The 21,437-nt window shown below is 39.3% G+C and overlaps 4 protein-coding genes across 7 annotated transcripts in view; 2 read left to right on the forward strand and 2 right to left on the reverse strand.

The window, feature by feature from the left end:
• Nucleotides 1-422: 422 nt before the first annotated feature.
• scrn3 (secernin 3) lies at nt 423-3,615 on the reverse strand. Of its 2 annotated transcripts, none has more exons than XM_040028085.1 (8): nt 3,483-3,615; nt 3,158-3,325; nt 2,847-3,028; nt 2,518-2,717; nt 1,606-1,818; nt 1,352-1,514; nt 1,081-1,261; nt 423-965 (listed from the first exon to the last, which is right to left on the reverse strand). In XM_040028085.1, the coding sequence occupies exons 2-8, from the start codon at nt 3,311-3,313 to the stop codon at nt 804-806; spliced, it is 1,257 nt and encodes a 418-aa protein (XP_039884019.1). In that variant the 5' UTR covers nt 3,314-3,325; nt 3,483-3,615; the 3' UTR covers nt 423-803. The 2 variants fall into 2 exon arrangements, with proteins under 2 accessions (XP_039884019.1, XP_039884020.1); XM_040028086.1 differs by having other exon boundaries at nt 3,158-3,329; nt 3,483-3,594.
• An 870-nt stretch (nt 3,616-4,485) lies between these two features.
• On the forward strand, nt 4,486-10,665 carry cir1 (corepressor interacting with RBPJ, CIR1). The gene is made up of 10 exons (XM_040028092.1): nt 4,486-4,661; nt 6,251-6,345; nt 6,563-6,636; nt 6,779-6,792; nt 7,152-7,204; nt 7,288-7,336; nt 7,971-8,091; nt 8,755-8,861; nt 9,141-9,226; nt 9,572-10,665. Exons 1-10 carry the CDS (start codon nt 4,590-4,592, stop codon nt 10,281-10,283), a joined length of 1,383 nt encoding a protein of 460 aa, XP_039884026.1. The 5' UTR covers nt 4,486-4,589; the 3' UTR covers nt 10,284-10,665.
• Nucleotides 10,666-12,761: 2,096 nt separating this feature from the next.
• Nucleotides 12,762-15,011, reverse strand: sp9 (sp9 transcription factor). Its single transcript, XM_040028093.1, has 2 exons — nt 14,802-15,011; nt 12,762-14,289 (listed from the first exon to the last, which is right to left on the reverse strand). The coding sequence occupies exons 1-2, from the start codon at nt 14,820-14,822 to the stop codon at nt 12,991-12,993; spliced, it is 1,320 nt and encodes a 439-aa protein (XP_039884027.1). The 5' UTR covers nt 14,823-15,011; the 3' UTR covers nt 12,762-12,990.
• Nucleotides 15,005-21,437, forward strand: part of LOC120731194 (obg-like ATPase 1) — a 47,401-nt gene continuing 40,968 nt past the window's right edge. For 2 of the 3 annotated variants that reach the window (XM_040028089.1, XM_040028090.1), the window contains exons 1-2: nt 15,005-15,253; nt 18,465-18,556. In XM_040028089.1, coding sequence (XP_039884023.1) covers nt 15,020-15,253; nt 18,465-18,556 — 326 coding nt within the window. In that variant the 5' untranslated portion in view covers nt 15,005-15,019. Of the gene's footprint in view, nt 15,254-17,734; nt 18,346-18,464; nt 18,557-21,437 lie in introns of those variants that run through there. The other variant, XM_040028091.1, reaches the window with a different exon arrangement.

Below are 21,437 nucleotides of genomic sequence, written 5' to 3' on the forward strand. Positions count from 1 at the left end.
TTATGTTTCATGCCATTCTGTGAGTGATGAAGCACACAGAGGTGTATGTCCAAAAAGTCGCTCCTCTACTTAATCCTTTTCAATCCTAATTTCTACAAAGACACTTTTACATGTTTTGTTAGTTTTTTACTAAAAACCACTCACCAAATGAATAAAGGGGAAAAATGATGTTATTTGATGTTATTTCTTTGGAAACCTTCACTGGATATTGTTTATGAAGTTTTAACCAGAACTATAATTGTTAACATAGCAACTGCTGGCCAGTTTGATTAAAAAATGTCATTTTTCAGTCATCATATTGAAACATAATGTGGTAGCAATATACAATGAAAATGTATATCTTCTGAGCGTGATGGGAAAACACTTTTAGGAACAGCTGCAGATCTTCTTTTCTCTCAAGGTAACAAAATATATAAGGCACATTTTCTGTGGCAAAATTTTGTTTTATTAAACCAAATTTTAATAAAATGCATGCAATTCAAAAATACATCATCACACTTTGGCTGTATATTCATAACGTGTTTAAAAACAAAAGTTTATTACAAAAGATTTCATTCTTGCATTATGTAATGCATTTGTTATGGAACATTTCTCATCAATGATTCATTAAATAAGAGTCAAGACTTTAATGTCATGGGATTTAAGAACATTACACTCTCTTCAACTTTCTAAGCAATAGTTCTGAACAGTATCCTGTTGTTTTGCAGGTTTATTGCACAAGCATTTTTGTACTTGATTAAAACGTAAAAAGCAGAATGCCTTCTGCTAGTGTCAAAGTGTGGAACTACGTTGTGGCTCTGGCCTCATTTTTGGCTGTAAACAGAAAGCTCCCTCTGGATAGAACTTGAAAACAAGTTCACCAGAAAATCTGGGCTCTCAACACCATGTAAAAGATGTTCCTCCATCTCTTTTATCATCTCCTTCTCCAGCTGCCTCATACCTTCTGTGATCTTCCTTCCTCTGTCCTACAGAGAAAGGAAAAAACACAAGTTGCACACGTTCAGAAAAAAGGCCCACACAAGACAAAATAATAATAATTTTACATAAATCGCAGGCTTGAATTGAATTAAACTGTAAAACCTTGTGGGACTCAATGATGGCAGCCACCAGTTCATGTTTGACAAACAACTCGTGCTTGCGGTCAGGCTTGCTCTGGAAGCGGGGTTTCTTCTTCACAGGGTCATCTAGGCCATAACTCGGGGAAGACGTCTCCTTTAACAGGTGAAGGTTTTTCACGAAAATGAACGGTTTGAATACAGACCTGTTGTTACAAAAGAAGAACCCAGCAGATCATCAGTAGAAATGCATTGGAAGAGTGCTTTAAGCGCTAAAATAACATTAAGTACTATACCTTTCAGGACCTGGAGTTGCTGTAAAATAGTGAACCCCTGGCAGATCGGGATCCATGGGTATCACAGAGACCATACTTCCTGTGGTCATGAACATGCCTTCCATATTGATGCCACTATCTTTATCCCTCAGGATATCCATCATTGTCTCCGCTGTGATATGACCTTCAGTAAATAAAATCACACCAGTGGTGCAGATTATGTAACCTTTGTCCTCCTGTGACCCAAATTTTTCTGAGTGTGTTCACTGACTAACCGTTGCTCTCTTCCAACAACTTCTTCCCCTCACAGTATCGGCTCCCAGAGGCTTCTATTCTGGCTGTAGTCATAAAGGAGTAGACCGTGGCAAAGTTGAACTCAGTCTTCCCATCCCACCAGCCCTTATTTTGGGCATACGCCCTCATTTCAGGATGCTCCTTGTCTATCTTAGTGGTGATGCCATACTGGTTTGAGATGTTGCGATATCTACCTGTAGAAGAGGAAAACATGAGCAGTCACTAAAATTAAATCTATTTTACTCTAACTTTCCTTTACTGAGGTAAAAAAAAAAAAACCCAAACAAAAACAACAACAACCATCCTTTAAATGTTAGAAATTATTCTGAATAGGACAGCCAGCACTCTCTGGTGGTCAGAATGTGTAAGTACATCTAGGACAGGTTTTGGTCTTGTTAAATCTCAAACACACCTCTTTCTTTCCAGATATACTGAAATTAAAAGCTGAGACTTTGCCCTTTAATGTAGTAACCACTATTTTATTCCAAAGGACATAAAATGTGTGTAATTTTTGTATTTGTTCTAATGACACGTATAGACTAATGTATCTAATCTACTTAAATTATCAGTGTAAATATCCAACTAATGTGCATTTTGTTATGAGGCTCACCTCTTGAGGCCTGCAAAATTTGCAGACTGCAGAGTAGTGAGCGATTCAGTCCTTTTGTGCTTTTTATGCCTTTTAATACCCTATAAATGTGCACACACTGAAAATATTTCATCATCTTCTCTTCTGAATTTAACAGCTCCCATCCATTATTCTTTTTACTACTACTTATCACAAACATTATATAAAAGTTACTGGTCTATTTAGGATGTCTACTTTCCCAGAGTATTCCCTGAATTGGCCAAAGAAGTCTTATGTTCAGAGTGAACTTTTTCTTTCCAATTACCTTCGACTCTTTCTGCTGCCCAGTACTTTCCTGACGTTTCCAGGAGCCATGCTTCCTTCCTGTCTGAGATGAGGAAGCTGTTGTGGTAGGTGAAGCTACTTTCATCCTCCATGCACGATCCTCCCTGACCGTACTTCTCCAGCAGCTCGGTGATAACGGTCACTGCGTTCTCAGCTGTATCAGCTCTCTCAAGTCCAAGCCTGTGAAATTGACAAACAAAATTTTAAACGGAGACCATGCCATTACATTTTCTTTTGCACATCAGGATACATTAAGCTAAGTATATAGATACTTTAAAAAGCAGACAACTTCTATACAGGCGGGTTTACCTGACGAGATCCATGCCGAGGAGAGCCTCCTCGCCATCTGCACTCTGTCGGCCCCACACTGCTTCATTTCCAATGCACACTTGATGCTCATTTGCACCCATCTCTGCCCCCCACAGCCATGCTGGTCTGCTCAATACAACTGCATAAGTGTGGGCGACCTGCTCAATCTCTATATATGTGCACTTTTCACAAAAAGAAGAACACACAAGGGCAAAAGGTATTAATGGTTATCAGCTGGGACGCTCAGCAAGGAGTAGCACTGTGGTAGACTGAAGGTTGGAGGGCAATGATATGGTCTCTTTATTACCTACCTCAACCTTCTCCCCTGCAGCATAGTCTGTGGCAGGAAAATACACAACCTCCTGGACTTCATCGCAAGGCCTGTCAGAGTTTTTCCCAAAAATGATGCGCTGTCCCTCAGTGGATGGGGGCAGAGCCACAAAGGTGTCACACGAAGATGGGCGCATATTAATCCCAAACTATCTAAAAGAAAGGTCTTAGTTATCCAACACAGTTTTCACTGGTGCTCAGATTTAGCAGATGTAGTAAACCGTAAACACACAAAGTCACTTGTAAGCCCTGTAATGTTAATATACTGTTGGCGTATAGCGCTGAATAGCACATAAGCAGACTTACCCAGCGTTGTTACCATCAGTTTCTATTCTCGTGCGTTTCTTTCGTCTGTCAAAGTTCACAAACACGGAAACAGTGCAGTCACGTGACCGAGTTGAAGTCAGTTTCGTTTTCGTAGTTAAAAGAATTGCGCACAACCGTTGCTGTCAGTTTTATTCTTATGTACGTTTCACTTCACTTTATCAAAAGAGATAAAAACATAAGAAACTAGTGTTCCAGTTTCTCAAGGGGATTAAAAGGTTAACAGAGAGAGAGAGAGAGTTATTGTGTTTAGGTCTGTGAGAATAAAACGGTTTTAAGTTTTCTTTTGAATTCAGACACTTTTCTTATTGAACTCAGGTCAGCAGGCACATGTTTCAGGACCACAGATCTGCACCTGAAGACCCGAGAAGTCTAGTTGGATTAAAAGCACTGAACAAGTCATTGGTCCTAATGTACTGGGTGGCCAAACCATTGAGAGTTTTTCTTAATTAATTAGTAATTAATTAGTAATTAGTAATTTAAATAGTATTTTCACATTCCCGTGTAAGGACTATGACTGCTGCTTTCTGAGCAAGATGAAATCATTCTTCTAATGATTCTACAAACAACAACAACAACAACAAAAACTGCATTGTAGTAATCTAACTTGCTTGATATGAACGCATGGACCAAAGGCAGTTTCAGATAAGAATGTAACTTTTGATGTATTTTTCTAGCGATAGAAATAAATTCTGGTGACCTTACTAATATAATTAGCAAATTTGAGGTCACTGACAAATACGTCGAATGTCAAAGAATAGTACGAAACCCATAATGTATTTTTTATTTGTGTTTTTATACATAAAACTGCACACGCACAACTGCAGAGCTGCCTTCATTTCAGTCTCCATCTTTACAATTGACGGTCATTTACATTTTCCAAATACTGTGGCTGCAGTTTAGGCAACACTGTGTCACGTGATTTTTGCCATCCCACAGACCAATCAATCTGCGTGCCTGAATACGTCACGTGACACCAATACAAACCCATCTTCGTGACAGCGGTTTTGTTTACATGCCGAGGAAGCTACGCTACTACCTGCGTTAGCCAAACGTTTTTCACTCAGCTAACGCTATTGGCTCGCCACCATGGGGAAGTCGTTTGCTAATTTTATGTGTAAAAAGGATTTTCATCCTGCATCGAAGTCAAATATCAAAAAGGTAACTGCTTGATAACTGTTGACGCTGCTGAAACTACTGAACGCAAGCTTAGCTTCCTAGCTACTGCTACTAGCCTAGCTCGCTACGTCTCAAAAGCTTACACTATGCTGACTGCCTTATTAGCTGACTGCTAATTGTTGACCTCAGTGAGTAATTTTATTTAGTCTGTTTTATGTGAACCATAAGGTTGGATAAACCAACAAAGTTAGCTGGTAGAGATGTTTTATAAAACTAGGAAGAGTGAGTGCTTTAGCTTCCCTGCGATCTTTAGCGACAGAGTGAACATTAATACTCTGAACTTTTTAATATAGCTTACAGTCACATGCTGCTCATTTGAAGTCTGGCCAGATGTGACCATTTATTTACTTTTATGTTGTTTCTTTTCATATTTGCTTACTGTTGGATGTACTTTTGACTACTTGATTCAATGTGAGTGTTTGAAAGTTATAGTATTGGCATCCATAGTGTATAGGGTGGGTTTGATTGTGCACCTCTGATGCAGTAGTTTAACAGCCAAAATGGTTACTTTGAGATACTAAAGATACTATCACAGAGGGCAGATTGGTATTTAGTGTTTTATTCTTTTTTTAAGTGTTTAAAAGCAATCAAAATTGTTGCTCATCCAACTTCTTTAAGCAAACTAACCATTTCGTGATGTTAAAAAAATCGTCTTTAGTTTAATATGGATTGAAGAGTTGGTAGTAGGTATATGAATATGATTTGCCTTTAAAACTTTCAATTCAATTCTGTTTTATTTATATAGCGCCACATCACAACAGTGGCCTCAAGGCACTTTATACTGTAAGGTACAGACGCTATAATATTCCAAAGAAAACTCCAACAATCATATGACCCCCAAGAGCAACCGCGTTGGTAACAGTGGGAAGTAAAAACTCCCTTTAAACAGGAAGAAATCGCCAGTAGAAGCAGGCTCAGAGGGGCTGCCGTGACCGGTTGGAGGTGAAGGGCAAATTTTATTTTTGCTGCTGTAACTTTGCACTGTCCACTTTCTGCTGTGACACAACAAATTCCCCACGAGTAGGACTAAAAAAGGTTTACCTTATGGCTTCTCTTATGTCTCTCTTATGGTCCAAAGTTTGGACATTTATAAGGATTGTTGTAAAATGTAATCATCAATATATCAAATACTGAAAAATTTCTTGAAAATTCCTGAAACTTTCACTAACTGTTCTTACCACAAAGAGGGGAAAGTAAATCAGGATCTGTATTTTGAGATAGATACATCAAAAACATCTGATATTTGGCTACTTAAAATTCAAAAAACAAATAAATAAAGCAGTCCTGTATAGTATCAATTGAGTACATACAAAAACAGTGATTCACATTGCAAAAGACAGCTGGTGATGAGTTTTGAATGGTATATAGTTGTATTTCACAATAATAAAACAAATATAATACTTTTTTAAATGGAAGTCTTTGTCACAAAAATAAAGAAGAAATGGAAAAAAATGTGACAAGTTGTACAACTAAATGAAAATATCAGCAAATAGTCTAATCCAAATAGAACAACATTCTGGAGTTTCCAGATCGCCCACAATGACTTTTCTCTTTCTTTCTTTCTGTTGTAGGTATGGATAGCAGAACAGAAGCTGACCTTCGAGAAGAAGAAGCAAGAAGACCTAATGCAGGCATATCTGAAAGAGCAAGACACTTACAACAACAGGTTAGATAAATACCCAGGAAGATACCTGAAAGAACACGTACAACGCACGTTTTTGTACACTTATAATTGAATATTGAATATTTTACTCAGTAAATTGAAAACTTTTCTTTTGCAAGAACAAAATCTACAGTAGACATTGTCTTGCAACATCCTCCAACTTCTTATTTGTAAATGTTGATAAATACTGTTTAAATAATAATTGCTTTTTTACCTAAAGGTTGTTGATGGGTGATGATCGTGTTAAAAATGGCCTGAATTTCATGTATGAGGCTCCACCCGGAGCATCCAAAGGTAGGTCGTATTTTATGAAACAACTGTAATGTGTAATAAAGATCTCAATTCTGAAAATGTGGTTGTTAAGAAAAAAACGTTCCTTTAATGTAAATGCTTGTTCCTTTTTATTTTCTCCTCATAACTGTCTTCTGTCCTGAAGAGGAAAAGAAAGAGGTAAAGTAAAATTTTACTGTCATCATTGTTTCAGACCAGGTGTGGTGAAATTAAGTGAACACAAATGTGTTGTTGTCTGTAACTCACAGACCTAAATTAGAAATAATTATTTAAAAAAAAACAACCTTATGGTTAAACATCATAAACTGTGTTTTCAGGAAAAAAAACATCTTATAAATGCATTGCAAACTATATGGTCCTGGTGACCCTAAAACTATAAATATAAACTAATGCTTTTACCTTTATATTCAGTTACTTGTATGTGCATGATGGTTTGACAGCAAACAACTTATATAGGTTCATTCATTTATAATAAGAAAAGTTACTATAATTTGTAATCAAAGACTTCTGACTTTCAGGAGGGGGAGGAAGAGTACAAATTTGAGTGGCAGAAAGGAGCTCCTAGAGAGAAGTAAGTGGTTGATTTTCATACACAATGAAGTTTTCTGCATTGCTGCCAGAATTTGCATTACTTTTTAAATTGTATCTTTTTAGGTATGCAAAGGATGACATGAATATTAGAGATCAGCCCTTTGGAATCCAGGTGTGTAATGAGTTCTATTTATTTAAATTTATATTGCACAAATAATCCCCCAGCCTGGCAGTTAATGTGTAAAGCTGCTTTCACACATGAACTTGGGAGAATTTCAGGAGCGTCAGGTCGGGATGTTTTCCACAGTTGCCCTTTCTCACATGTAGCGCACAGCAGGAAACGGTCTGCTTTAGACACGTTTGCACTACTGGAAATAAACCGTGTGGTTTAGGTGAAGAAGCTGCATGGGTAGAGCGTGCAGGAGGTAGGACATAGGACAACCACTTTTCACATGTGCCTGTGTCGGGTAAGTCCTTGAAAAGTTCAGGGCTGCAGTTTATATGTGGAAAATGGCTTAAGAGTCTTGTTAAGCAAGTGACAAAAGAAACTATGTTAAATTTATGCATTCAAATCCTACAAATGAACCTTTTAGAAAAATCCCTCTCTGTAGCCTATGACTAGAGAGTCAGCTGTAGACAGTTATTTGTTTTTGTTTTTTAGAGGATCAGAAGCTAAAGAGAAAATGGCAAACACCGTCTTATGTAATGCTCTGTGAATTATAGTGTATTTTTCTTTTAATTAAAGGGTTGCATGTGCCTCCAGTGTTCGGCCAATTCTAATTTCTGTTATTGCCCAACTTTCCAAGGTGCGCAACGTGAGATGCATCAAATGTCACAAATGGGGCCACGTGAACACTGACAGAGAGTGTCCTCTGTTCGGGCTGTCGGGTATCAATGCCAGCTCTATGACCTCAGAGGATGGCGCAGGTAAATATGTTTGTTTTTTTTTGTTTGTTTGTTTTTTAATCTTTTAAATGAGAAATTCTGTGTTAACGCTGCTTTGACATCTATATAAAGACACCACTATTATTGTTGGGTACAGTTTTTTATTTTATGGCAGGATAATCAATAATGATTTTAGCTGTAGTGCACATATACAGAATCTTTTTGCAGTGGAAAAACTCGAATAATTATTACTACAAAAGAATAAAGCGCCAGAAAAATTGCGAGCACTGGGAAGCTTTGCCTGTCACACGATTCGCAGCAGGTACACCGACTGTATCGTCCCTCTCTGGCTTCTGCTGGAGCTCCCGGCCTTGAGCTGATTCTGACTTGTGCAATCAGCCAGTTGAGTAGTAAAGTAATAATGTTTACCCTGGGAGAGTCCAGTCAGTGGTGTTGATGGTGGAGTGCTGTAATGGTCCCCCTCCTGTGCCGGGAGAAAAAATGTAATTATTGTGTATTCTGATTCCCTTAACTGCTGCTTTGGCAGAGAATGATATTGTATGATTTGCTCAGCCGGAAGTGGAGTGAGTTGATTTGATGTCCCATTCTGTTAACAAAGCCGCCTCTGAAATTCCCACTGTGGAGATAGTGGATGGTATGGCTCTGACATCAATGGGACTCTGAGGCTGTGATTTGTGCCAACAGGTCCGTCGATGCACCCCTCGGAGTTAATGGCGGAGATGCGAAACAGTGGGTTTGCTCTGAAAAAATCTGTCCTTGGTAGGAATTCAACTGTTTGCGATCCATTGCAGGTAATTGTGTCTCACACTGTCATCTCCGTGCGCACAGGACAATATACGAACACACGCGTACTGTAAACTATACCCTTGAACGGGAGAGAGAATAACTAACTACAGATGCGGTTTGTCTTTTGATCGAATAGATTTGTAGAAAAGTGTAAAATAAAAAGTCAGATAAGTAGATTTAATAAAGAAGTGTTGTCACTGTCAAAGCCGATCAATGTAGATTTATTGTCAGGGCTTATATTTATTCGTAAATTGTAATGTTATGTGTGCTTTGTGATATTCCAGGATTATGTGGCCAGTGAGGAAGAGGAAGACCCCGAAGTGGAATTCCTGAAATCTTTAACAACCAAGCAAAAACAGAAACTCCTCAGGTGAAAAACCTGCACACATGATCACTTTTATTTCATTAATATTTAAATAAAATGTGAATATTCAGACAAAATTTAAAACATGGTGTAATATGTTTTAGTGTCTATAGCTATTTTAGGCCCAGTTTCCCTATTATGTTTATATTACATTTAGTTTTTTGTCTTGTATCTTAATGCATTTTTTTAAATAATGCAATCACTACATTTTCCGTTTCTGGTGAAGTGTTTAACTCCAATCTCTGCAAACTTTGTGCCTAATCAGAATTTATTATGCACAAATTAAATGTCCGCTGCGTCACTGAAGAATTTTAATTGAATGCTTGTTTTCCTTTATTTTTTGTTTTGCAGAAAACTGGATCGGCTAGAAAAGCAGAAGGCAAAGAAAAAGAAGAGCAAAAAACAGAAGAAGAAGAGCAAAAGAAAACACAAGAAAAAGCATGAAAGCAGCGACAGCTCGAGTGACTCCTCCAGTGGCAGCAGCAGTGATGATAGTGGCTCAGATTCAGACAGTCATAGCAAGTCCAAGAGCCAGAAGAGAAAGAAGAACAAGAAAAAAGATTCCTGTCGGGATAACAGCTCTGAGTGCGAGCGACAAGTCAAGAGTCAGAGAAAGGCCTCTTCTCACAGGAGCAGGTCACCGAGCCCTCGCACTGGACACAAGCAGACTAAAGAGGAGTCTGGAGATTATAGACAAACAAGGATAGAGAGGGGAAGGAGCAGGAGTCGGAATCGCAGCCCCAAGAACGCGATCACGCTGGAAGGAGGTCAAGAGAGAAAGAGGCACAACAGCAGGGACAGGCAGAGACCTAGCAGCTCCAAGTCTGGCTTGGACAGAAGTAGAAGCCACGAGAGAGGCAGGGAGGACGAAGGTAAAGACAGACGTCACAGTAGAGATGGTGAGAGGAACAGAAGTAGCACAGAAGGAAGGAAAGGCAGAACAGCAGATGGGAGGAGCAGAAGCAGAGAAAGGAGAAGAGAAAGGGAGGGCAGAGGAAGAAGCAGGAGTAAGAGTAGGGAGAGAAGAGACAGAAGTGGGGACAGAACAAATAGAAGACACTGACCTCCTTTTTTTTTTTTTTTTTTTTTTTTTTTTAAGCTTGTTTTTCCTGCATATAGAACTAGAGGAAAAAGGAAAATCTCATGCATGTCTCTTGCACTATCTATTAAGTAGTGATTTTTGTTATGCATGTAGAGTCCCTTTATTTAAATAGAAGAAATTGTGTGTTGATCTCCGTTTCTTCCAGCAGAGGGAAGCAGTCAACAGAAAATATCTAGATGCATGTCAGTGCACACTGATGCTGTTTTGTACTGTATGAAAGGGTCTAAATGAATTGGTTACCATTAAAAGCAATTTGCATCTGATCCATTGATGGGAAAATGTTGGACTCCTTTTCAGGGTCACTACCAAAAAAATAAAAAATAATAAAATTCATCTGACGCAATTTTTAAATCTTACTTCTATGATTGTGTTTGTGAAAATTGTTTAGATTTTTTTTTTTTTTTTTTTTTGTTAAAAGCAGGACTGTTATTTTCTGATTAAATCTTTAAATCAATTAGTTTATGGAGTAATTTATCGCGATGTTTTAGTTTAATGTCAAATTTCATGAAAGTGAAGACGTGGACTGATGAGCCGTCAGTCTTTATACCCGTGTTTTCTCTTTATGCTCTGGACACCTCATAGAAATTTCATACACTTTTTTTTTTTTTAATCCACAAATTATTATTATTTTATTTTTTTAGTAATGGGCACAAAAATTTAAGACCAGTTTCCCCGAATTCAATGGCCTTTAAAGTGCGTTATCCCTGAATCTCTGTAAACCGCTCGTTGGGTTTTTTCCGGGCGTTAAATGAAAATAGACAAAGAATAATTTGTGTACAAATAGCCAGCGAGCAAAGTAACACCCCGTTATAAGGCATGCAGTAGATGTGTATAAATTAAGGCAGTTACAATTGCAGTTATTTCATTGGCTACTTTTACATGAGACATTTACATTAAATATAACCTGTAGAGTTTTAAATAATTTTTGTAGCGATTTTTCTTTGACATTTAGACTTACAAATTGCAGATTTTGCAAACTGTTTTGATGTCGATAAAAATGACACATTTTGCCTCCCCCCCCCCCCCCCCAAAAAAAATAATAATAATAAAAATATGGAGGAAAAAACAGTTGCTGAACGTGTCGCCAAAATATTAAATTTCAGCGTTATTATTTAGGCTGTTTATATATTTTTTGATTAAATTCAGATTGGAAATGTAGTAATTTGATAGTTTTCACTTTCTGCCCGTTTCCTTGAAGCCGCTGCTACACAAAAGGAAATGAAAATAATTTCCCTCCTATTGCCTTCTGGTCAATTTAACATCCTCCTTAAAAAGAAAAGGGGGAAAAAAGAGGGTGTCTGGATGAGATGCTTTTCCGTGACGTATTCCTAGTCCTGGATTCATGCTGTAATTATTCCCCGGCCTTTTCTTTGAGAGTCGGACGCTGCACTGGGTAAGCACAAAGAAGTCAGAGAGCATCCTTGAACCCTTTCAGTGCGGGGCCACTGATATTCAAATAACATGCAGCTACCGTTTGACTGCGCCGTGCAAAGAGCATTTTAAAATTCAACATTTGCATGTGACTCTTTGCCCCCCGTCTTTTTCTGAAGTTTAAAAAACTGTTCCCATAACGTGTTTCTGGCAAAGAGAAAGAAGCCACATCCTTATTCTCAGTCCATCGATTGCTATGCAAATGAAAGCAGTTAATTTGGACAATTAGAATAAATATTCGGGGACCTTTGTCAGCGAACCCCCTTGGAAACCCCTCGATAAAGTGAAACCGAACAAAAGATGTCTCGGAGATTAATTAGATATTTGATAAGACACGAATCCCTAATCGCAAATACAAGACACATGGGGCTGCGATGTGCTCCAAGTCATAATTAATACCATTTAACAAGATTTTCATTTGGGCATGAAATGTCTTTTCCGGGGCATTAAACATTGATTTATTCCATAGAGGAAATAGTTAAAGTCGACGTATTGTAGGTGATTTTAAGAAGGAAAAAAAAGCCTGTGATGAGCTGTCACACTTTAAAAAAGTAAAAAAATAAAAAATATATATTTTTAGATTTAAACCTAATAAATAAACAAAAAATATATAAACTCTACATCACACACTTAAAGCCTTTTTTAAGATGTTTTAATTACGATAAAATGAAAGCCTTATACGTGTGACTTTATACAGGTAAACATTTATATATAGATAATTTTTTTAGCAAAGAAATAAAATGGTTAACCAAAGTTTAAAAAGCCGTTTACATACATATCCACAAAGTGCGTCGAAAGTAAACTCCCTGATTTCCAGGATACCAACACGAATAAAACAATCATAGCCTAACATTTACATGAAAATAACACATAGTTTAGTCGTCAATATACAAGGTGTAACTCACATTGTCCAACCAAAGTTCAACAGGTTTCGCGCATTAGCAAACATCCATTTCATTTTCAAGCTGTCTCCCTCAAATTTTCCGAAGGCCTACAGTAAATCACTCTTTTTTTTCTTTCTTTTTTTTTTTTGTAAAGATGAATTTACGAATGAAATACTCGTCACGCCTGTGGAGAATATATATTTTTTTAGATTTTGCTATCGCTTCTGGAAACATTTTCCCCTTTACTGTCCGTCAGATAAGACCCGTTTTCATTGCTGTGCAGTTTTTATTATTATTATTATTATTTTTTGTGTGTTTTTTGTTTTAATCTGGATTGATTTTTGGGAGATGCCTCAGGGTTCGTCGTGAGGAGACGGATCCTTAACAGTAATTCTGGGGTTCACCCCTTCCAAAATAAGTTCTGGTGACTCGGACCTCGGGGTCTCCAGGTTACTGGTGTCGGTGTCACTGTCGCTTCCCTTTTTGCCTCCTCCACCTGCAGTGTGTGTTTTGATGTGCTTGCTCAAATGATCACTCCGCATAAAGCGCTTGTTACAAACCGGGCAAGCAAACCTTTTCTCGCCGGTGTGGGTGCGCAGATGTCTCTGGAGCTCGTCGGACCGAGTGAACCTTTTGCCACAGAAAAGCCAGTTGCAGACAAAAGGCCGCTCGCCGGTGTGCCATCTCAAATGCGCTTTGAGGTGAGACGTCTTTCCGTACACTTTACCGCAGCCGGGAATGTGGCAGCTGTGGAGTCCCTTTCTCCGCAGGCTGGCCCCGGCGGGTCCCAGCCGCTCAGCCTCCTGGCAGTTCGGGCAGTCGCATGTTGCTCTGCCAGAGTACCTCCTGGACGACCTCGAGGAGCTACTTATTCCTGAACTGCCCCCTGAAATCATGGCGTTGGCGGCAGAAGCGTCTGTGTAAGAGGGGATGACTGTTTTGAAACCGTCCTGCGTTAACAGGTGCTGGCTGGTGGACAGTAGGTGAGACGCAGAGGGGCTGATTCCAGTGGAGCTAAACGCCGAGTGGGTCAGCGAGGAGAAGTCCGGGTTGTAGCCACTGAGCTGGGAGTGGATAGCCTGCGGGGTGCCGGAGTGCAGAGAGGTCTGAAGGGTGCTCGCGGGGTTCTGGACATCGAGCCACGACCCGGGATTTGTGTGAACGTCCCACCACGAGGACGCACCATTGGTAACGTCACCGGAGATGGTTGAGTGGAACCCCGACTTGTACCACGACTCGTAGGGGTGCGCCATCCCCACGCGCGGGTACAGAGTCTCTGCTGATGTGTGGACTTTGGAGATAAAAGCTGACTGTCCAGATTCCTGGGTCGTGACGCTGGCGGAGTTGGAAAACAGACCGCTGTACTCTGTGGAAAACGCAGACGAGGTCGGGGAGGTGGAGGCTAAGCAAAAGGCGCTGTTGCTCGTGCCACTGGTCTGTGTTAGTCCTGTCGAAGCGCGGCTCGTCGCTACCGTGAAACCGGGCAGACTGGATCCTAAGTTGCAGCTGGAGGAGGATCTTTTCCACGGGTGAAATCCACCTTTCGAGAAAGCGCTGGAGTCAGGTAAAGTTGTAAGAGGACTGGTGTTGCCAATTTTGTTACAAGTTGCAGCCAGCATCGCTAGAGGTGTAGTTCCAAACCGTGGTTCTTCCTGGGTGGAAAAAAAGAAACACACAAACACACAGACACACACACACACATGGGCTTAGAACAGAGAATAACAAACGAGAAAATGAGGAAAATCATTTCGCTTGGCTTGGAGAGCACTCAGCATACATGGCTAAAATTAATTAAATACGACAAAATTTCATAACTTTACTGAAACGTCTTTGGAAGCGAATGAACCCGAGATTTTCTTCTTAAAGGCGTGTATGTGTACAGAGTGTGTAACATGTAAGCAAAGCAAGGTAAGAAATAAAAGTGTTCATCGAGTTTCTAAACATATTAAGAAAATCTTTAAACGACTGCAAAGTTTCATCTCCATGTTTTATATGTTTTGTCCAAGATTAAAAGTTTTAATTGTAGTAACTGAGAAAATGATAAATTCTACCCGTGGAAAACACGCGTGTTTTGAAAAGCAACAAACACATCCCGTCGCACAGCAAAGTAAGCGGCGACAACTTTACGCGCAACTTCTGTGCTTGGACACAAAGTCAGACTCACCCCAAGTATAGACGTAGCCATATCCAGGGTCTGTGCTGTGATGAGAGGGTTCGCGATTTCAGTGCTGTATGGCTCCAATTTGTGTCAGATTTACCGTGTTGACTCAGGTCACACGGTTTCTCTCTTGGCTCGCAGCTCCCAACACTACCTAGTTGTAGCGAGCGTGTTCTTTGAAGTACAGCTGGCGAGGACGCGCAGCCAATCTGATAGCTGCATTCATGGCCGGGGTTTCAAGTCGGCCAATGAGAGAGCCGACCACAGACAGAAACACCAAAAACCCCGCCGTCAATCATCTGTTTGTGCAGCCTCCGGCCAGACTGTCATACAAGACACGATTTGGTGTTTTTTCTTTTTTTAAATGCATACAGTTATTTTTATGTATTCTCACACGAAGGCTCAATGTCTCCTTTCATTGCAGAATTGAGTTTTTTAACACGTCAGTTCTCCAAGAGGTAAGCGTTTCACTAATTCTCTAAGGCTTTTGTAGATTGCGGCTTCTAAGGTGCAGCTCCAGGTTTTCCCTTCTGATTTTTTTTAAATATTCAGATCATGCGCAACACGTCATTGAGAAATTGTTGATTTAAGCGCAGTCTGTATGCTTGTGAAAGATAACTCGGAGATGGCTTTATCAGAGCGGTCTGCAGAAGTGCAAGCGCAAGCGCAAGCTGCTGCGTGTTAGGCACGGTGGGAAACGACTGGGGTTTTAAAGTGGTTGTGTTTATATTGGGAAATCAGAGACGGATTAAAGTTTAGCCAAGAAGTCCAGAAACAGGCCTGACAGCGCAGACCTCCGCTTCTCCGAGCGCAGTTAGATTATTTATGAGCCTGCTGCATTCGAGTGACTTTATAGGTGAAGGAAAGCAGATTCATCCAAGACTCGCAATTAATCAGTTAACTTTTTTTCCAGCCAAAATCTCCACTTATTTGTGCCTATGCTCGTGTTTGCGCGCCAGTGCCACACGCGTACCTCCCTGCCCACTTGTTGGGGGGTGGAGGGACGCAGGTGAGGGGTTAATTAAAAATGACAGCTCACCTGATAAGTGAAAGCAGTAGATCTGTTTTAAAAGACAAGTATTTTATAGTCGAGGAGGGGGGGAGAGAAGTTTCAGTATCCAGGAGATTCCTGCTGTAAGGCCGCCAGTCATCTCCATTAAACCGATTTATTAACGCGATGTCTTCATTGTAGCTGAGAAATAATTTTTTTTAACACCAGCCCAATCCCACATTTAATTAAATTGCGGACAATGAAGAGGATGCCGCGTTTCGCCAGTTTCTTCTTCTACTTTTTATTATTATTATTCTCCTTTCTCTAAACTCGAGACTTTTATTTTTCTCCCTTTGAATATAACAATTCAATAAAGCCGCATATTTCATAGCTTGTTAAAAACGCTCAGGGATAATGGCATAATGTAAAATTGACCTGCTCTGATGTGAATCATCATCCTTTTAAAAGTTAAAGCAATTTTCCAGAGAAAGGCTTGACCGAAAGATGTGCATTACAGTATTCAAAACGCGCAAATAATGCTCTATTATAGAGTGTGAATGCTGCCAGTAAACACAGGCGCAATTTGTTCAAATACTCTTTTTTTCCCTTCTTTTTTTTTTTTTTTTTTTGCTTTAAAGCCCCACCTTTAGAAGGGTGAATAAAAATCAGTCTCATCAAACAGGCTACTTGGCGCTGCCAAGAAAATGGAATCATTTTTTGCAATCATGACAATTTGGCAGAGTGCTGTTAACAGTATTAAGCGTTTATTCTACATAAGCACAGTTTATTGTTGCTAAAGAAGTTAAATGAGTCTGAGGATTAAATGAAATTTAATGTAAGCGTTTATAATTTTTTTTTTCCTGCATGAAAAATATCTTCACCCTGCAATTAATTTCAGATTACCATTATTTCTTAGTTTTGTTTACTATGTTTGTAATGAATTATATAGTTAAAATGAAATCTGCTATTGTTGTTCTTATGTTATTATTTCTTCTTCATGATAATAATAATGTATTACTATTATAATTATTCTGATGAGCAGTGTGACCGTTCACATTGCTCCTAACAAAGAAACGTGTGTAGGAATCACAAGACCCTTGTGCACTGATAAATGTTACCCACCTATATTTTTTATTTAAATGTACTAGTACAGAAATGTTTGTGTTAGTTCCATTAACCCAGGCTGATAAAATATGGGTGGTTTTTTCATAGCATGTTTATTTGGGACAAGAGGGGAGAACATGATCTTTCCTTGTCATTCAAAGGAAAATTCTGAGTTGAATCTGTAATTCTGGACTCCATTCGTGAGCACTTCTCTGTGGCAATTAGGAGCCTATTACAAGCCATTAGATTGATCAATGTACCTTAAACAATGGGAATGATTTATTTGGTCGAACAAAACGCTCTGCATCTATTGTGATGAGTCTAAGTGGGGGTGCATCCATCAACAAAAGATAAATGATTAATTCAGACCTATTCATTTAAATTCTTTCTACAAAGCCAGCCTCACTTGCCTCAAATCCAGATTATTAGAGCCTCATTTTCTGCATGTTAAACTAGACAGGCTGCTGGATGGGGCAATGGTTTTTGGTTGTGCCCCTGTGTGCTTTAATTTGTATTTCTGCAGCGGGAAGTTTATTTGAGGATGTTTAACTAATTGTTGTAATTTCGTGTGCTCATGTGGCTACACCTGTTTCTCTCAAAAGGGGGTTGAAGTGTAAACTGTGAGTGAAAAGGATGTTATACTTTACTTCTGTGGTGCTGAAGCTGTACATTTTTTTATCTGGCAAGTCCACTTGGATCACAATATCAGAGGAAGCCCAGTTAATAGAAAATAAATGGGTACAAATATGTTAATTTTATCCTTTTTTGTTGATATTTTAAGGCTTTTTTGTAAAATAAATGTATAGATAACGTGTTATATATTTTGCATGGATTTCAGTTGTGTGTTTTCCATGAATTCTCATTGTTATATTAGTGACAACTAAAGAGAGACCGCAGTCAGAAAATAGATGGCATAAACTGAAGTGCATTGGGAAATTAACCACTTGACAATCAGCTTTTATTTCCATAGGAAGGTAACAAGCTATAAAACAAGGGAACAAGACAAATTTGCGCAAACCTTTGAGCACTGAGACCCAACTTGTGGAAGCCCCAAGTTAGACGAGCACCAAGACTGGTGATGGAAATGTTCATTAGAAAAAGAAAAATCAAATCAGACAATACAGTCAAGCCTCTGAGAAGGAAAAAATCTGCTTTTAGTAGCCACTTTTCTTCAGCACTGTAGTGCTGATCTTATAGGAGCTCATCGACCTGCATCAATATTATCGACAGCTAAATTTGGAGGTGCAGGTCAGCTCGCCAGCTTACAGTGTCAACTTTCATTTCCAGGGGCTGCAGGTTCTATTTTGAGCGCAGCGAGTGATCTGCTTAAAGTGCAGTCGACTGGTTGCATTTGAGGACTTAGCTTAGCCCATTTTCCTTCAATGAATGAGCTTTTCTTATAGCTGTAGTGGAATTCAGTGGAATCTTATAGTGTGAGAAATGGCTCCGAAAAAGGTGGGTTTTATTAAGGAACAGATTTGTTTTAAAAAAGGAAAAAACTATAGCATACCCTGTAGATTATGCAATGACAAGTGCTTGTCTGACTGCGTGCATTTCCACATTGTCTTGATTAGGGCAAGGGAGCTGATACACCAAAGCCACCACCATTGATTGGAAGGTTTGGCACCTCGCTGAAAATAGGGATTGTTGGCCTACCCAATGTTGGGTGAGTAAAACCTTATTTATACAGACAGGATGGGCTTCTCACTATATTTCATGTGCCCCATGTCTACTGTTGAACTGCACCGACTTGCTGTATGTAAGACAAGATGTAAGCTGCTGCATGACAAGTGCAGACAACTTCTACCTTTATTTTATTGTTCCATGAGAGTTTCTCCATGTTACACCTTTTGCATGCCTTGCTACATGGTGATAAAAATAAATAAATAAATGAATGAATAAATGGCACGATTTTAAATCTGCGTGCCAGAAAGAGCTGCTCCTTGGATAACTGTGGGAAACGTTTCTGTGTTCCTGAATAACCACAACAATGTTTGAAAAGCTCTTAAATTCCTGGAGCCACATGTGTCCCTACTAGCAGGGATCAAACTCCGCAAGAGGTTTTCAAACCAGGTCTTCCCTTGCATGCATCTTAACCCTCTCTCTCAGCTACCCATCCTTTCACAAAGGCTTCAGATGTTACCGTTGTTTCCTTTTTTGAATGTTACAGCAGAAAAGTGTTATAAGGGTAGACCTGGGGTGTCAAGCATCTGCAGCTCATAAAAACCCACGGTGATAAAAAAAAAAAAAAAGGTTAAAGTTTGCATGCCTTTTGTTTCCTCAATGTCTGGATTTATGAATGCTGAATATTACTATTAAATCAGTGGAAAAAGTAGAAAAAATAAAAGAGCAACACCTTACATGTGCATTTGAACTGAATGACAGCATGCAAAAAAAAAACCCTGCATCCTCTTACTGTCTACTATTGTTTCTGTCCTTTTAATGAATGAGGGAGTGGGGTTCTTGATTGGTTTTGAAAGCTCACTTATCGCTCTGCAAAGCCCATTGCTGGTCAAAGCTCAGTGTACATCTCAGGCAGTCTGTGAGTCAAAAGGCTGACATCACGTTTCCATGTCACACCTGGTCAGACAAATCTTTTTTGTCAGCATCTACTACATCTAAGACCTTCAGCAACATCCGTGACATAGTGTAATAACAGTGCAGACCCCACCATGACTTCCCTGTAGGCCCCTTTGAGTTACAGAAAGGGCTACGGTGATACATCATGTTCCTTTTCAGCTGTCATGTTCTCATCACTTTGCCCCTCCGTGAAACTTTTTTTTTGTCAGTAATTTTCAACAGAACAGTTGTTTTTTCGAGCAGTTTGGAAAGTTTTGGAAAACCAATGGCTTTTGGAAGGACATTGGAAACATTGTCCATGCTCTGTATTGTAATTAGTCAAATGAAAGTTAGTCTTACTGTTTTAGTTAAACTGTGGACAAGCTGGATTTCTTCTTCTGTTCTTTTCTTCTTCTTTTTTTTTAGCAGACACTTATTACTAGAGGGAGGAGATATTTATACAGAGCCCGTTTTCTGCAGCCATTTGTTCACATGTGGTGTGTATTGGTAGCTGTTTTGAAGATTATTGCACACCATCTCATCATCTCTCTAGTGCCCAATGTTTTCGTTTCTTACCCCAGCAAAACCACAATGTCTTCCTGGGTTAAGAAGTAGAACTCACTGAGGTTGCGGCCTGCCATACCACGTTTATGTCAAAGTACAACTTGTCAACCCTCCTATGGTTTCTTCCTGAATGAACTATGTTCAGATGCCAGCCAGCTGTTAGTTGGGCGTAACTGACCACTCTTCACACATGGGAAACTCGAGAGTGTGATTCAGCCAGCCTTTCAGCTATTCCTACACTTAGACCACAGCACATGCTCACTGTGTTTACTGCCATTCTCCTGCTCATAGGCTGGAAAAAAGTTTATTCTTGTCTGTTAAGGCTTAGAGAAACACACTATATGGTCTGCATAAAATCTCCTTCACTTCTCTTATGCTACCAATACACAGTATCTACCTTTTGCCTTATTCCGCAGCTCCATTTGACTTAGAAGGCAATGTAAAAACAAGACAATAACTGAATAATAACCTCAGATTGGTATGCCTTATATAAGCTATGCATTTTCAGCTGTTTTTATATAGTGAGTGGAGAAATTTGTCCAACTGTGTCATTATGACAATGAATAAGACTCTTTGCATGATGCTAGCCAAGATTATCAAGATTAAAAAGGCATTCAGACAGAAGAAGTGACCAGTAGACTATCATGAGAGTCTTAACTTTTGACATGACTTGTTAAAAGAAGCATCCATTGCTCAAAGCATGTATATCCTGCAGAGATATAAATCCTTGATATACACCAAGTTACATGTTTGCGCCAATCAAGGTGGAACCTCCCCGCAAAAGAAAAAAAAAGTTAGTATGTCACCATGTGCATGTGCTTTTGTCTTGATTGACAAACTAAAGCTTTAGAAACTAAAGCTGCAAGCAGCACCAGCGATGTCTAGGAAACAGTTTATTTAAAGGAAAACGGAAGTGTATGAAACATCTTTTTATGTTATATAAACACTGAACCTATGGCGCCTGATGCACCGCCTTTTGACACTTCTGACACCACCTGCCAAGCGAGAGAAAACATACCTCAAAGCCCATCGCACTACAGTTGGCATCACTTCAAGGAAACATAGCATTCAACCTGGAAAATGAGCTCCAGGTTTAAAACTCTAATATACTGTGAATTACCAGGATCCTTACCTTGCACTGATGGGCTTCACCAGCATTGTTGGACTAAAATCGAACTTGAATGAAAATGAAATTTAGATGTGAAAGTTGCAAACTGTAGCTTTGACTTTATATTTACCAGATGATAAACATCCCTTAATATCCCTGTTCAAGTTCACATTTGGGCATTTTTTAATTTGAACACCAGTGACACATGCTATCTTTATTAAAAGATGTCTCATAATAACAATCCAGCGAGCAGCGAGAATCCTAGCCTATGCTAGCTAGTCATGAGATGTTTACCTTTAGCTCCGTAGCAGAGCTG

The sequence above is a fragment of the Simochromis diagramma genome, unplaced genomic scaffold, assembly GCF_900408965.1.
Source record: "Simochromis diagramma unplaced genomic scaffold, fSimDia1.1 OVJJ01000343.1, whole genome shotgun sequence".
Taxonomy (NCBI): Eukaryota; Metazoa; Chordata; class Actinopteri; order Cichliformes; family Cichlidae; genus Simochromis; species Simochromis diagramma.